This window comes from Clytia hemisphaerica, unplaced genomic scaffold, assembly GCF_902728285.1.
Source record: "Clytia hemisphaerica strain Z4C2 unplaced genomic scaffold, Clytia hemisphaerica genome assembly, whole genome shotgun sequence".
In the NCBI taxonomy this organism is placed as follows: domain Eukaryota; kingdom Metazoa; phylum Cnidaria; class Hydrozoa; order Leptothecata; family Clytiidae; genus Clytia; species Clytia hemisphaerica.
Genome location: NW_027104406.1, coordinates 920,658 through 936,998, shown reverse-complemented (window position 1 = coordinate 936,998; position 16,341 = coordinate 920,658). Strand labels below are relative to the sequence as shown.

General features: G+C 34.5%; 2 protein-coding genes across 2 annotated transcripts in view; both read right to left on the bottom strand.

The window, feature by feature from the left end:
• Positions 1–1,528: 1,528 nt before the first annotated feature.
• On the bottom strand, positions 1,529–3,250 carry LOC136820108 (protein rolling stone-like). The gene is made up of 2 exons (XM_067076346.1): positions 2,992–3,250; positions 1,529–2,594 (listed from the first exon to the last, which is right to left on the bottom strand). Exons 1-2 carry the CDS (start codon positions 3,070–3,072, stop codon positions 1,821–1,823), a joined length of 855 nt encoding a protein of 284 aa, XP_066932447.1. The 5' UTR covers positions 3,073–3,250; the 3' UTR covers positions 1,529–1,820.
• Positions 3,251–8,660: 5,410 nt separating this feature from the next.
• LOC136820021 (probable actin-related protein 2/3 complex subunit 2) overlaps positions 8,661–16,341 on the bottom strand; it is a 12,675-nt gene continuing 4,994 nt past the window's right edge. Inside the window, exons 2-10 of the mRNA XM_067076260.1 lie at positions 13,111–13,145; positions 12,607–12,665; positions 12,356–12,409; positions 12,151–12,247; positions 11,410–11,639; positions 10,865–10,991; positions 10,303–10,403; positions 9,720–9,820; positions 8,661–9,157 (exon numbers count right to left, since the gene is read on the bottom strand). Coding sequence (XP_066932361.1) covers positions 9,133–9,157; positions 9,720–9,820; positions 10,303–10,403; positions 10,865–10,991; positions 11,410–11,639; positions 12,151–12,247; positions 12,356–12,409; positions 12,607–12,665; positions 13,111–13,145 — 829 coding nt within the window. The 3' untranslated portion in view covers positions 8,661–9,132. The remainder of the gene's footprint in view (positions 9,158–9,719; positions 9,821–10,302; positions 10,404–10,864; positions 10,992–11,409; positions 11,640–12,150; positions 12,248–12,355; positions 12,410–12,606; positions 12,666–13,110; positions 13,146–16,341) is intronic.

The following is a 16,341-nucleotide window of genomic DNA, read 5'->3' as shown; positions in this document are numbered from 1 at the left end:
AGACCTGTTGTATATTTTTGGAAAGCTCTCAAAAAATTAAGATTAGTGATATATTGCGAGTGTAAGTGATTTCAGTACCTAACTCGAGATATTAATCCTTAAAAACAGTGTTTTTCAGTGTTTTTCAGCCAGAAACAGCTGTTTTGTCCAGTTTTTGCGCTTTCGGAAGCTCAATATCTCGAGTTAGGTACTGAAATCACCTATACTCGCAATATATCACTAATCTTAATTTTTTGAGAGCTTTCCAAAAATATACAACAGGTCTCTGTTTTCTCAAGCTAAAATTTTCATTAATTTTTCACCCTATGATTTTTGCCTGAGACCATCGTATTTGTCCGAAAATCACACCAAAGTGTCCGAAAAAAAATTGGCACCCAAGTTATTTTGATTCCCCTACCCCTTAGCTTTCTAAAAATGTATAACAAGTGCTTTGATCAAAACATTCGAGCGATTTTACAAATTTCCCCCTACTACAACGTCTTAATCAAGTTTTTGAAAAAAATCTCTTTTGAAAATAGTTCCATTCATGTATGGAATAAGCTGTGAAAATTTTAGAAAAAAAGCTTAACTGAAACTGAAAATATTAAGCTTTAAAGATATTTTTCTCCTATATTTTGCAAAAAAATGACAGAATTTGCCGTTTTTGCTGATTCAGCGAAAATTGTTATGTATAATGTTAATTTTTTGTTATAAACTATTAACTCAAGGTGATAGGAATAGAATCCCAAATTGTTTTGCTTTTTCTCATATTTAGAATTTTCGGCTTTGTCAATGCTGATTCTAGGGCTCCAAAATACTGGTTGACCTTCAAGATGCTATATCTTTTACCCAGCCTCTAAAGTCACAGATGTATTTGCATTTTCTGAACGGCATCAGGTGTAGAAAGTTTCCTATACATGTTTTTTTTTTTATAAGCATAACGCTTATAAGCATATGAAGGCTCAGATTTGCAGAATTCCTAAGCATAACATGAGCATATATGTCAGCCTAAAATATTTTTCAAGTGGTCATTTTTATCTGTTTTTGTTTCATTTTTATCTGGTTTGGTAGAGGTCAAGTAAAAAATAAGACATTCCATGGCTAGCTACATTCCACTGCTCCCAAAATCTGAGCAATTTTTTTACAAAATTTCTGAAATTTCATTAAAAAACTTGGTGTTTGGGGTGAATCATAAGCATAATTCTTAAGCATATAATAAGCATACACGAGCCTGATCAAGGGGCATACACTTGCTTATAAAAAAAAAAACATGTACCCCGTTTTCATAACTTATTTTCAATATCCAAGGGGCTAGAGTGAGTTATATGCAATTTTTATCTAATTTTGGTGTTAAAATATTTCCTTTAGACGCAAATATGTTATTTTGAATCTGTCTCAAACCAGCAAAAACATGCTCATTTTTTAGTATAACCATCATTCTTTCAAAATAAACAAAAATCGTTTAATTCTGATAAATCTACAAGTCAGAATCTTCATTTTAATGAAAACCTCCGTTTTGGGGGCCGTCTCCGTTTTGGGGGCCATATACTGTACATCGTTTTAAATTTAATTTGGTGAAACCAAATTTTAAAGTTTTTGCGGGGATTTTAATTTGGACAAAATTCGCCCAAAATTAATCCGCATAAAATAGAAATTTTTCCATTTTCTAATAATTTATAACTTGCAAAAGCCAACTTTTAATCTAACCATTTCGACTATATCCACGAAACTTCAAAAGTCCTAACCATTATAAATTTCGAGCCCAACATTTGGAAACTGTTTAGCATCTTCTAAGTTGCTAACCCATTCGATAAAAAAAAACGACTTTTCAATTTTCCAATTCAAGCCATTGTATTTGTTTGGCAACATTTTTCACCTAACAATTTTTTACCATAGTCGATCCAATAGAATACGAAATGGAAGACACCTGACAGAACAATAATGACCAAGAACAAGATACCAGCTTTGGTCGGATTATCTTGCCAGTTAATCGGTGAATAAATGACATCCTCAGAGGCGAATGAGTAAATAACATGAAAAATGAAGTAAAGAATGAAGAAGATCATTGGATAAACAAAATGGAGGACTCTGTATGGAATACGGTGTAATGAGAAATCGATCAAAACCATCGCCAGAATGATACCATGTCGGTCGATGTTAAAGAAATCAAGATCCTGGCTACCATCAAAAAGCACAATCCAATACGAAGCAACTACCAACGTACAAACTGCAATACTGATATTGAAAAATAACCAAATGATCTTTTCGTAACAGCTCAACCGATTTCCCAGATGCTCTTCCGATTCGGTTGATAGATCGGGGGAGCCAGATTCCAGCATATCAGTTGTAGACGCATATTGATTTGGATTCATTGAAGACATTGGCACGTCGGGGTCGCAACCTTGGCGCTTTTTTGAGTAATAAGAAATGGTGCCGATTGTGACGAGTATAAAGTAAAATACACAAGTCAGATAATTCCACGATGTGAAAAATACAAACCAACGGCCACCGTTACTCTTTGTTTCAAAGAAATCAACCATATCAGCTAACATGGATGCAGTGGTGTATAAGGCGATGATAACTCGAATTACCAACAGTGCAATTTGAGGGATGCACTAAAGTAAAAAGAGATGAATATATTTCATTTGGAAAGATATTTTGCTTTGTAATCAGAGTAAAGGCAATTGATATGGCCCTTTTCCAAAAAGGCTAATTAAGTGTATGATGTTATAGCGAGAGATTTTAATTTTTACCTTGTCCCCCTGGACCCCTGGCATCGAGATATTTTGCCCCGGAAATGAAATTTCGACTATTTTTTAATCCCTCGTACAATACAAGAAATCATTTGTAGTCACTCAGGCCACTTAGAAATGGACCACTAAATTAAAGCTTAAATTGAGCAAGTATCCTTGTTTCGTTCATGAAAGGTTTGTGAAAAAGTGAAAAAAAGATTTATAATGACTTGTTGAGAATGTTTCGTTTACACCATATAATTTTTACCAAATAAACTACCTGTGGTCTATAGAAATCTCCAACACAGTGGTAACTCAACCCGAAATTTGAACACTTAAATTCTTTCTTAAATGCTGGCATCTTTACGTGTGTTGTACAACCTTCGCAATCCAATCCTTATCCAAAAAGTTGTTCGTAAAACCTTCTTTTTCAATTGTCTTGTTAAGTGCACTCCTTCCACACAGCTTGCAGCTTTAACTCACCTTTTAATTTTCAACGGTTGATGATATATCAAAAATTACTTCCTCTACTGCAAAACGAAAAACAATGAAATAATAGACGTGAAAGCATATTAAAAATTTCCTTTGTGCCATTTTAATGCCATTTATTACCATACAATAAATTGTGGAAAAAAAGCTATTTCAAGCTAGAATGTCGTCATGGTGATATAAGCTTATCAATAGTATTAAGTAAAGACTTAAGGTCTTAATTATGCAATAAAAGTTTGAATAATTATGAACTCATACCAATTACAATTAAAAAGGAATGTTCATATGCTGACTTGGCGTGATTCAAAATACCACGTTGACACACTCTATATAATTTATGAAGTCAAATGTCTTTTTTGAAACTGCCCAAACGGGAAGTTTTCAACCCAGTCGAGAGCGGAAAAAATTAACATCTAACGAAACCTAATCGGGGAGATTTTCCCATTTCATCCGGGGAACCTCAAATGTTATAGCAGCAATATTTTTTGCGATATTCACTTTCTTTTGCTTAGAAGAGCAGCTCGCCACCTAGCCCTTCGGGCTTTATAAATCTATGGCCAATCCTCGCTCTTGCATATGCCTTGAACTAAGTCAAGTTATAACATTACTAATGTCTTTTTCTTTCACGCTCCCCGAACCTGGAAACCCATTTATTAATGCTGGCAACATAACCCAACGATCAAGATATTCTACTGGAGCGATACTGGAACACAACTATCATTGAGACATACATTCGAATTACAGTTGCAAAATACGTTAAATTACAAAAAAATCGACACTCTAACGTAGACATTTTGAAACGATTAAAAAACTTTATACCAGAAATCGAACTTATGAATTGTCTTACATTTTTTACGTTATATTTCACCTTATAAGTGGGAGGATCTTTAACCTCCGAGGGTAGGCATGACCATGGAGGTATAAAGAAACAGGAGAAGTATGCTATTGTAACCATGCTCGCCCTACGATTAAAAAAATTACGAGGTATGCATGCTCATAATCTCATATATCGTGCATTTTTAATGAGCTCTTTTGTTGATAGGTGAAATCTTATTGGCTAACTTAAGTGTTGGAAATAAGATAAGACGAGATTCATTGTTTCTGACATTGGTGTAAGAAAATATTTGGACTAAAAAAGGGCCTGTAAACTTTGCAATCCTTCATCAAATGACAAGATTTTTCGATCAACATTTTCTTCAAGGTGAACCCTATTGCTTGATACTTTCCTCCAAAATTCTCCAGCGACTTTTTGTCTACAAATTGGGTCTGAAATTGTGTGTGCTTATAAAGAACTTTTTATTTTCTGGCTAGAGAAAATATCTTTTCAAAACAAAATTTAATGGATGACAAAATTGAACGCAAACTTATTTCGTGGAGCTAAATTTTATTTTATTCTCGTATATTAGAAGGCTAGAAATCTTCGATGCTGATAGTAAGAATGTTCAGAACAGACTTGAGTTCTACTAAAAAGTCGTATTTCGTCGGGCGAGCCTAGAATTTCTTTTGATTTATTACATAAAAGAAATCAAAAGACTTTAACGACCAATTACCGACAAATTCATCTCCTGTCTTTCTTTATACCTCTATGGCATGACGGATGCCTTGATCGAAGATACCTTAAGGGAATAAATTAATGCGAGAATTTATTAATGGGAAATGAATTAATGCGAGCAACCCCCAAAAAAATTTATGTTTTGCGGAATAAATTAATGCGAAATAGCCTTTCAAATCATTTTTTTTTCTATTTCAAGAAACAGAACGAACCAAAAAATTACCCTTACAGTGCATTTCGAAGACCTCAAAAAACCTACCCTAAAGGTCGGCACATGTCGGACCATATGAGTGCCCCCCGGATGTATTTCTAGCAATTGGTTTGTGCGCTTATTAAGTAAGAGAATAATGTCAAATATGTGAATACAAGTGCTTAATTTATGCACTGGAGTTCAGAAAATGAATATTTGGGGTTTACACCTCCAAAATCAACAATATTTTAGAGAAAAAAATGCGGAATTTATTAATACGAATGGTCGAAATTTTTTAAGTTTTGCGGAATTAAATTTTGCGAAAAAAAGCCAAATTCGTATTAATCAATTCCGCATTAATTATAATTCTCGCATTAATTTATTCCCTTAAGGTAATGTTTCCTCCAGAATAAACAGTCACTGGGGGTTTTTACATGCTTCGTCACACAATTACAATTTAATTATTCTCAAGTTCTATGTAATTAAACACATTTTCCTTTGATGAATTTGAATATATAAACAATTCTTCAACAATACAAGTATAGTACTTTAATACAATAACGACCGGTTAGGAGGGAGGGCTGTGCTTGAGAAATATTGCCCAAGGTCAAGTAACGACCAAGCTTACAGTATATGGCCCCCAAAACGGAAACGGCCCCCAAAACGAAGGTTTTCATTAAAATGAAGATTCTTACTTGTAGATTTATCAGAATTAAACGATTTATGTTTATTTTGAAAGAATGATGGTTATACTTAAAAATGAGCATGTTTTTACTGGTTTGAGACGGATTCAAAATAACATATTTGCGTCTAAAGGAAATATTTTAACACCAAAATTAGATAAAAATTGCATATAACTCACTCTAGCTCCTTGGATGTTGAAAATAAGTTATGAGAACGGGGTATAGGAAACTTTCTACACCTAATGCCTTTCTAATAATATTTCTAATAATATCGTTTTACTATAGATGTGTGCCAACGTGGAATAAACTACCAAGAGAAGTTGTATCCGCACAATCGATTAAGTCGTTTAAAGAGAAACTGAATGATGCATGGAAAAACCACCCACAAAAATTTGTTACAAGAGGAATGTGAAAGAAGATCGGTTAGAGGCCCATCGTGAGCCTAGCTTGTAAATCTGTATAATAATAATAATAATAATAACTGACTTTAGAGGCTGGGTAAAAGATATAGCATCTTGAAAGTCAACCAGTATTTTGGAGCCCTAGAATCAGCATTGACAAAACCGAAAATTCTAAATATGAGAAAAAGCAAAAAATCTTGGAATTCTATTCTTATCAGCTCGAGTTAATAGTTTATAACAAAAAGTTAACATTATATATAAAATTTTCGCTGAATCAGCAAAAACGGCAAATTCTGTCATTTCTTTGCAAAATATAGGATAGAAATATCTTTAAAGCATAATATTTTCAGTTTCAGTTAAGCTTTTTTTCTAAAATTTTCACAGCTTATTCCATACAGGGGGGTTTCATGGTTGGCGGAGGAGCGGAATCGGCCCTTTTTTCGGACGGAGTGGCGGAATTTGGCGAAAATTTAGACGGAATTACGGAATTACGGAAATTGGGTTCTCTGACGGAGACGGAAAATTAGACAATTTTAATGCGGAAAAACGGAATTTAGCAAAAAAATTTGCGGAATTTCGAAATTGGTAAAAGATATTCAAAATTTGCGGAATTTTCGACAAAAATAGTGAATTTCAAAGGAATTTTCGGTGACGGAATTTTGGTTCAATTTAAGACGGTTTAACGGAAATTGGAGAAAAAATTGGCGGAATTGCAGAATCGGGTACCCCCTGAACCCCCCGAAATTGAAAATTTTGAAAAAGAAGTTCCAGGAAATAAAATAGAGATGTTAAAGGTTTTCATGAAGCAAAAATTTTTGTAAAATCTCTTTTCCTCTAGATTTGAGAGAAATTTCAAATTTAATCGCCGTTTTGGGGGCCACATACTGTACGAGGTTGTTGCGTTGACCAAGGGTAATATTTCACAGTACAGCCCGAAAAAACCGGTCACTAGAGGGCCGGCGAATCGGTTTTAAAAGTGAGGGGGCTAAATGGTATATTGACTAAGGAGGCCCGACGGGCCGGAAAATTTTTGAAATTATGGTACTCTACATGAAACTAAAATACTAAATAACTTTTACACTTTACACTTGACTTTTACATGTTCAAAATTCATAAGTAAAAGTAGATTGAGGGTATGCTTTAACAGACAGTGAACATACAGTAATGAAAATTAAAATTGTCCAAAGTAATTAAAGCGATATTCTCGAGTCGAAAAGTCAAACTCTCTACCAACTTCATCTAAATCAAGTTTATCCGTTAGATTTTTATGGATATGGAGCAAAGAAAGATTGTTAAACCGTTTTGGCTTCATTGTTGAGCGTAGCCAAGTCTTGTTTTCTCTCACCCTCTCTTTCCTCTCTCTCACTCCTTTTTTTTTTTTTTTGAAAAAAAGGTGGGGGGGGGGCTACAGCCCCCCTAGCCCCCCGGTTTCGCCGGCCCTGTATTGTATTTGTTAACCGTTTCCTTAAGCTTCGATTGATTTTTCGCGCTTTACCCGGAAAAATAGCGAAAAAAAGCAAAAGGAGATTAAAAATTGTTTTAATTTCTGATGTCAAAAATGAATGTGTTCATTTTCCTTTGAAAAAAGTGACGTCACAATGAATTTTCCTAACGACGGGCAACTAGCCAGTGTAGGCCCGTCGTCATGCAAAAATAACCAATCACGTTGCGCAAAAAGCCTTGTAGCGCGCTTCAAAAAAGTAACCGGTTAGCAATAAAGGATATTAACAATAACCATGCATTCTAAAAATTATTTTTCATTTATTTATTATTGTCCAATTATTTGTAGCACAATTCTTCACATTCGTCCATGCAAATGAAATATTGATTTTTTACAAGTCTAGCTCCAAATCATAAAATCGAATCGAGATTCTTTGGCAGTTTTTCCTCAAAAGAATGATTTTTTTTTCACGAAAATTATGTATAAACAAATGTCCGACATTAAAGGCTTGGGGACACGAGAAGTTCTTTTTTCAAGTTAGTGCAATGCAACATACTCCATCCCACAAACCTGAAACGCTTTCTTGCGTCTCCACTTCATCTTTCTTTCTACCAATAAAAGTGAATCAGCGTGTCTTTTGGGTATTTCCCTCAGTTTTTGTCCCATGAAACTAAAAAAGAAACCATGGGGTACACCTTTTTTTTGTGTTGGTGGGATGGAGCATGTTGCATTGCACCAACGCAAAAAAAACTTCTCGTGTTCCCAAGATGCATACTTTTTCACCTGTGTATTTTGAAAACGAAAGAGTTACAATCAACTATTCCAGTTTATTAGTCCAAAGAAACTTCACCCTTCATTGGACATTCTTCAAGTGCCACATTGGGAATTATTTTCTTCTTTCAGAGATTTTTTCTGAAAATTTGTGTAAGCATATTTATGAAATGATCAGTTTTATTCAAGGCAGTGAATTTATATTCGAAAATTTCCGATAGAACATATCAATAATTTAACCGTATTGATTAAAAGAAAGTCAAACCCGATAGAACTTACGAGCTTTCTTTAAAACCACTAAATTCAAGTACACTCTGGGAGACCATAAAAACATTTGATTAATTAAATTTTGTGGCGTACCTAAATGAAAAATGTGGCACCTAGGGGAATAGACGTAACGAGAAATGGAAAAAACAAACATGTTATTTTGTACAAAAACATAGTAACTAAAATTATTTTCTTTTTGAACAATTTGAAAGACAGATTTAGTTACTAATAAACAAATAACGAAAAACAAAATTGAATTGCATTTTTTCTAATATAAATTAATAAAATTGAAGTTGGACAGGGCGAGAAAAAAAATTGCAAAAAAAATATTGACAAAACGAAAAATATTCACCAAAAGAAACTAGGGTATCAAAAATTCACTATTTCTTAGAAAAAAATCACTATTGTTCATCTTAGAATCCAGGAAAATAATAGGTGTTAAATCAAGAGCGAGAAATTTCATACAAATCAAGACGTCCTTTAAAAAGATGATAATTTAAATTGAATAAAAGTTTTCTATTTAAAATTGTTTACAAAAATGCAGCAAGAGAAATCCTTCCCATCATGATTGACAGATTGCTCTCCATTATTACCCACAATTCAAGGAAAACCACACCCAAATGACAATCAGTTCCTCGTGAATGTCTTTCCACTAAAAAAAGAAATGGAACGTAAAGAAAAATCGAACGTCAGAGCATTTTAAAAGATCCGGAGACACTCGGAGTAGTCATGCAATGTCCAAAAAAAAATTTTTTACGTGAAAAATCCCTTAATGTATCATAGAGGTCTAGCCTGTACATTATTTGAACCCCAGAGCATTTAAACAGATGATGGGTAAGACGGAAACCTGCTTATGAAAGAATCTTTCCAGTATTTTCAACGGATCTTGACGATGAGTTTCGTTAAAAAGTTAAAAAGTGTACAGAATGAACTATTCTTAAAAGAATCTAAGGAAATAAATAACAAATACTCTTGTGTGCTTAATTGTAGGGGGGAGTCATTTTGCAATTTTTGGGAAAAATCACCCCCATATCACCTTATAATGACCCCCCCCCCCATTTTAAGACCTTTATGCTACAAAGTGCCAAAATTGGCCAAAAACCCATAGAACTTAATTATTATTTTTATCTGGAGTACCCATCCCCTGCTTATTCCACCCCCTACAATTAAGCACACAAGAGTAGGTAGACATGGGTATGATTTTAACAACTTACGTGATGGTTTTCTTTTCGGTGGTCTTGGGTTCTGGTCGAGCTCTGTTTAATACTTTGATGAAATCGGAAGTCTTGGCACGCATACGGGAATGTAAATAAGCCTATAAAAACGTTGTAGAGAGTATATTACACCATTTGGAAATTAAAACACGGGGGTTTTATTAAGCATGTTAAAGGGTAGAAAAAGTAAACTTTTGTTGGAGGATACTACTAACTTTTGTAAAAATAAACATTGAAATATTTCGAGAACCATGTACTTCCTATTATTTTACAGTCCAACAGTTGATTCTCCACAAAATTTAAACACAAATTTGTTTGAAATAAGGAAATTTCGAGTTATAGAGTGGGTTTTTAAGGCATTGTTATCTGAAAGGACCATAAAACTTGTTCGATTTAAGGAGACACTTGATTTATAGAGGTAAATCAGCCATTTAGCGGGTAACCCGCCAAAACTCTTTAGATTTGGTAATTCGTCATCTGATATACACGTCAAAATGGCCAATATGAAAATTAAAATGTCTCACTGAAATAAAAATTAATCTACTTCAATTTCAGTAAGGTCATTTTATACCAAAAGCAATACCTTTGAGCATTTTATGTGATAATGTAAATAATTTCTGAAAGTGTGGATCAGATTGATAGTGTTTTCACGCGCAGCAGCTTTCGTGTGGCGCTTCTCCAAAACTAAAAGGGAAATATATGAGAAAATTAAAATATATCAGGGTATTTCTTGATAGCTAAAAGCAATAAACCAAACAGTCATAACCTTATGCAACCGATTTTTGAGAATTTTCAATGTACTGAAAAAAAGATTAAAAATGAGGCGGAAATAAAAAAAATGTAGTGTTTCCGGAATGCGGGTGAAGGAAAAAAGCTCTCATGCGGTCGGCCGAAAAAAATAACTTAAGATCATTGAACTTTGAAGTAAGCCATGCATACTAATGTATCAACTACTAACGAACAAAACTTGATTTACAGCTGCCAGGTCAAAAAAAAAAATCTTTTTACGCGGCCGGTTTCCGGAAACACTACATTTCTTTATTTTCACCTGATGATGAAATCCTTCCTAATCTTCTCTAAAAATAATGTCTTTGAAGCTTTTATATTATGATAGAATTGCATGTGTGAAGTAATAGGAAGCTTACCGAAAGTAATGTATCCGATATTGTCTCCTCTAGCGGCGTTGGTTCCTTCTAATTCGCGTGGTGGTTCTTTGTGACTGAACAAGACTTGTGGTGCCGTCTGGCTGGCTCTTCGTCCTTCACGGAATTCCTATTGCAAAACAAGGTTGAGAGTTAAAAAAGACGCATCTCCCAAAATCAAAATCGTATTCATATTAGTTCCACAGAGAGAGGTACATCGAAATGATGCCAAAATGGTGTACGTAAGCGACTTTTAAACACATAATTCGAACAGTTCTTTGTTCCCCTGCACTGAAACCATGAATTCATGATATGCACCATTGCGATGTCTTCTCACATTACCCAATAGCTGATTGGTCGTAAGTGACGTAAAATCAGTCAAAACGTCACTTCCAACCAATGAACTGTTGGGTCCGTGGAAGACATTGCAATGGTGCATATCATGAATAATCAGTTCCTCTGTAAAACAAAAAATGCAAGCAAGCAAAGAAAATTCATAAGAATGGACACGCAGAGCAAATCGTGATTCCAAAAAAATATTTTCATACCTGCATGAAAACTTTGCCAATGATGACGTCATCATCATCTTTGAACACGGTGGAAAAGATCACAGTGACACGGTCAGCTTTGGCTTCCACGTACATTGTTTCGTCGTCACGGTAATTGATAATGGCTTTCTCTTTACTATCTTCTTCACGTTCCAAGAAGTCGAAATAACGTTCAAAGACCGATGCGAAACAGTTCCTCTTTAGTAGACCAATTTTCTTGATTAGCTCATCTATTGAATTGAAACATTGATAATAAAAATTTCAATCATACTATATCCTCTTAGGAGATTTGGGGTTATTTCAGACTCATCAGTACTACCTTTGAATGAATTTAAACATTTAAAGGAAATTTTGGCCAATTTGGCAAATTGTCTCAAAAATTTGCTAAATTAGCAAAAAATTACTTTCCGAAAAATAACATTTTTTGGTCATTAGCCAAAATTAATTCTTGCCAAATAAAGAATGTAATTCACTTTCGATTTGGTACAGATTTTGTCTAAAAGCGGCCCGGTCTCTGAAAACCCGGACGGCCCTTTTTCAGCTAAAATATTTTTTCATAATTATCATTATCTATCTAAAACTAGCAATGATAAAAATCCACACCATTGGGTAGAATAAAATATGCTGGTGAAAAATTTTATGAAAGGAAAACAGAATGAAGAATGAAGTATATTTATAAAAATTATCCTCAGTCATAGCAAGAAGTAGTAAGAAGTTCATCAATTTTCCTGTAAAAGATACCTGAGTTAGGAGGGAGAGCTTCCAAATTGACAAGAAGTGAAATGTCATATCCGCTTTCTGGTGTAATCATCAAGTCTCCATATTCGCCTTTAATTTTCTGAAATCAATGAGAAGAAAAATGTATTAAAACAGAACAACAAACTTGAAAAGACATAAATGTGAGATGATTTGACAAAATTATCCCCCATTAAAAGTAATCACTTACAGCATCTGCGCCATGCTTCTGTAGTTCTGGGTAAAATTTTAATGAGATGCTAACCTGTAAATAATATAGAAATATAGAAATATACAAAGGTCCAATTATTTATTCTTTTCTTTGTCCCTTCTTTCTCCCAATGCCACAAGCTTTTCTTCTGCTTAGGATGTGAAGATGGCTGAGCTAAACCAATAGCAAAACTGTTGCTTTTTTTACTCTGCGGACTCCATAAAATGGAACCCTTTACCAATTCCACTTACACTAATTTTATTTCTGTTTTCGTCTTGGTTTCCAATGTGAAAAATGCAACCATCAAAGTCTGAAAATTGAAGATAAATAATTCATCGAAAAAAGACTAACAAAAGAACATCTTTATAATCAGCTGAACTGAGACAGAAAAGATTTCTAATATAAAGAAATATAAAGCCACCCCTTTCTCACAGACCCACTGGAACCCCTTCCCACTGGAAAGATTGGCTAAAATACCGTCCTCCTCCCCCGCTGGATAATTATCCTTCAAAATTTTTGTGCCCACTGAAAATAATCAAATAAACCAATCCTCTCTGCAAAATACTTACCATTTTTCCCATCCCTAATGAATTTTCTGACTTGAAAACAAAAGAATTGAAACGCAGCCATAAAAAATATGGAATATCTATACCATCGAGTCTGATATTTTTATCCCCACTGACCGAAAATATCCTACCGGGTCTGTGAGAAGGGGCTGTATAAAGGTAAAAATCAGATAAGCAAAACATACATACCAGCAACTTTAATATCGACTGCATCAGCTTTTCCACTAAAAACAGAAAAGAAACATAAATAGGGTTGAATAACGATAAAATATATTTGAAAATAGAATATTAGACCAACTTATGGTAGTCTGGCAGAAATATGACGATACAGAGGTGAGCCTTGCTAGGTACCAGTAGAAGAGGAATTTTACAAGGATTACATACATAGAGTGTAAATACAGTTAGTTGTTTGTTTTGTTTTTGCGTTTGTTTTCAGTCTTTACTGTATTTACAGTAGTGTATCATTTGATAGGACCTCATCCAAAAACCTCTTCTACGTCAACTAAACAAACAATTCATCTGTGAAAAGACACGAAAAGTAATCTGTTTGGGTGATTTTAATGCTACCTCATCAGCCACCTTATATAATTCTTCCTTTCGTGAAAACACCCTGATCGATGACCTTATAGTAAATAATAATGGTTTTCGCTTTCATGAATTTTTCAACCGTAATCGACTATCTGTTCTGAACACTTGGTTTTCCCACAAAAAGTGCCGTCAAATCACCAGGTCGCCAGATGGAGTTACCAAGAAAGTATACGATTTCGTATTATGTTGTAGCTGGCTTCGCCAATATGCCAATAACTGTTGTGTGTACAACAGTTTTGACTTTGACTCTGACTATCGGTTACTTATAGCAGACATCTGTACACCCAGCTCAAAAATTGGTCGATACATTTCAAGAAATAGGACACCGAAAAGCAACAAGCTGAACTTGAAGTGTCTACAGGATCCACAAATTTATAACGCATTTCTCGAAAATACCGTTACTAAACTGGAACAAATCGATTTACTTCAAAATAATAACTCTATCATCAATGAATCGTTTATTACGTATATAAATTCATCTGCAGAAGAATCTATTCCCAAAATTGAGAGATCAAGATTATACTAACCATGGCATGGCGATGAGGAATTGAAACGTCTGTAAGGATTGAATGATGAATTAACTCTTCGTAACAATAGTAAGGGACTATTCAATCAATTTGTCATCAATAGAGAACTCGACAAACTCTTTTTGAGGGCTAAAAACCAAGAGACAACCCTTAGAAGCACAACTGCAAAATGCCCCCCAGAAAAGCTTCTAAAACACTTCCATAAACATTTAAATCCTAGCCGTGATTATCTCATAATCCCTGAAGAACTTGACTAACGTGCCAGATTTTATAAATGAGCTTCGTAACATTTCCACCAACATCCCTATAGACACTGGTACCCTGTCCATCGAGGAAATTCAAAAGCACCTTCATCAACTAAAATCAGACAAAGCTAGCAATGACATTGACCCTGAAATCCTCAAAAAATGCAAGCACCCAATTATGCTCCAAGTTATCCATAAATTGGCAGAAAATCTACCAAGCGCCTGGGGAAACTTGAGATTGAAAACGCTTTGGAAAGGGAAAGGTTCTAAATCTGACCCAACCAATTATCGGGAATCAGCATTGGCTCAACTGTATGTAAATTTAAATTGATGATAAATATCATACTGGATCGAATCAGACCGTGGTACGAGGCACAAATCACAGATGAACAAAACGGATTTAGAAAAAACAAAGGTACAACAGATGGGATTTTCACTATCGAAAGGACACAACAAATATCCAATCGAAAAACGCAACCACTATACTTACTGTTTGTTTATTTAACGGCTGTATTTGACCATACACCCAGAGACTGGCTATTTAAATCAATCAGAATTCGATTTCCTGATAAAGCTGACCTAAAACTATTTGATATCTTAGAAAGGTTATACAGTCAAACATCCTTGACCTTCCATGAAGCGAACACTTCATTCCATGTTTCATCAGGTGTTCGTCAAGGAGGACCTGAGAGTCTTCTGTTGTTCAACCTCTACATTGAATACATCATGCGAGTTTTTATCAAAAAATGTAACTTTACTGACTAGGTTAGTTTCTTTAAACATAAGTATTGAATCAATCCAAGATCAATCTCTAGAGCAGAACGAATTTGAATGAGAAATGAGAACGAGAAGCTATCAGGTGAATCATCACTCCCATGGTGTGGGTATGCAGATGACCTGATACTTTTCTTGACTGATCTTTCATCTCTACAATCAGCGTCAACACTGCACGTATTCGTTAAATTTGGTCTTTGAATCAACAAAACCAAAACCAAGACAATGATTCTCAATCACTGCTACCTCGAGACAAACTATCCTGATAGCATCATCAATATTCGCAATGTCCAGTAGAAAAATTCAGGTGAATTTAAGTATCTTGGTTTGTACATCTCTCCAAATGCGCCTAATACCGGAGACATTGAAATCAACTATCGCATTCAGATGGCACTTGGAAAATTCGCACATATGACAAACCTCCTTCAGAATCATGGAATTAATCTATCTACAAGAGTTAAGAGCCAGTTTTTTTAAGAGCGGGGCAGGTCCAATAGTTTGAAACTTAGATTTTTTTCATTTTTGGATATGTTGTTAAGTACAATGAACTGAGTAAAATCCCAAAATATTTTGGTCTGAAAATCCATAATGGCGGATTTATGCCAATTTGAAGTTTTTGACATTTTTGGGCATTGCACTTAAAAAGTTTTTTGATATAGAACCATGCTTTCTCAAATCAAAATGAGGAATTGATTTTGGGTGATTCTGAAACTATGGCCAGTAAACTATACAATTTTCCAAAAAAATCAAAATTTTCAAAATGGTAGCTGGAGTTATGACGTCACAAAAACACTACAAATTTGATTTTAGGGGTATTTCAGAGCCATCTAACCTGTCCCAGGGGAGTTTCTTACTGCTCAAAATAATATTTTCTGGTAGTTTAGTCTCTGGTCTATCAATTTGAAGTGATTGCAATAAAAAATTCGGACCCTACTGGCCCCTAGAGGCCCGAAAAGCCAATAAGGTCTCAAAAAAGTACCAACTTTAGCCCAATTTTCCTAGAAATCCCAACATTGCCTGACCTCCAACTCTTCTGTTCCTGAAAGACAACCGCCTGGTCTCTTAGGATCAAAAGAGAAACCTATGTGACCTCCTACCATTAATTTTTTATCTTGATTTAAAATTTTTCTTAACATCGCTCGAAAAATGACTAAAATTCGGGATATTTTGGCCCATTGGCAAATTTCAAAGGGGTCTAGGTCAATGAATTTGTTATAATATAAGGGCTATGATTAATCTTTTATATAAAAACAATGAAACTAGGTGAAAAAAGTTGTCAAATGTGC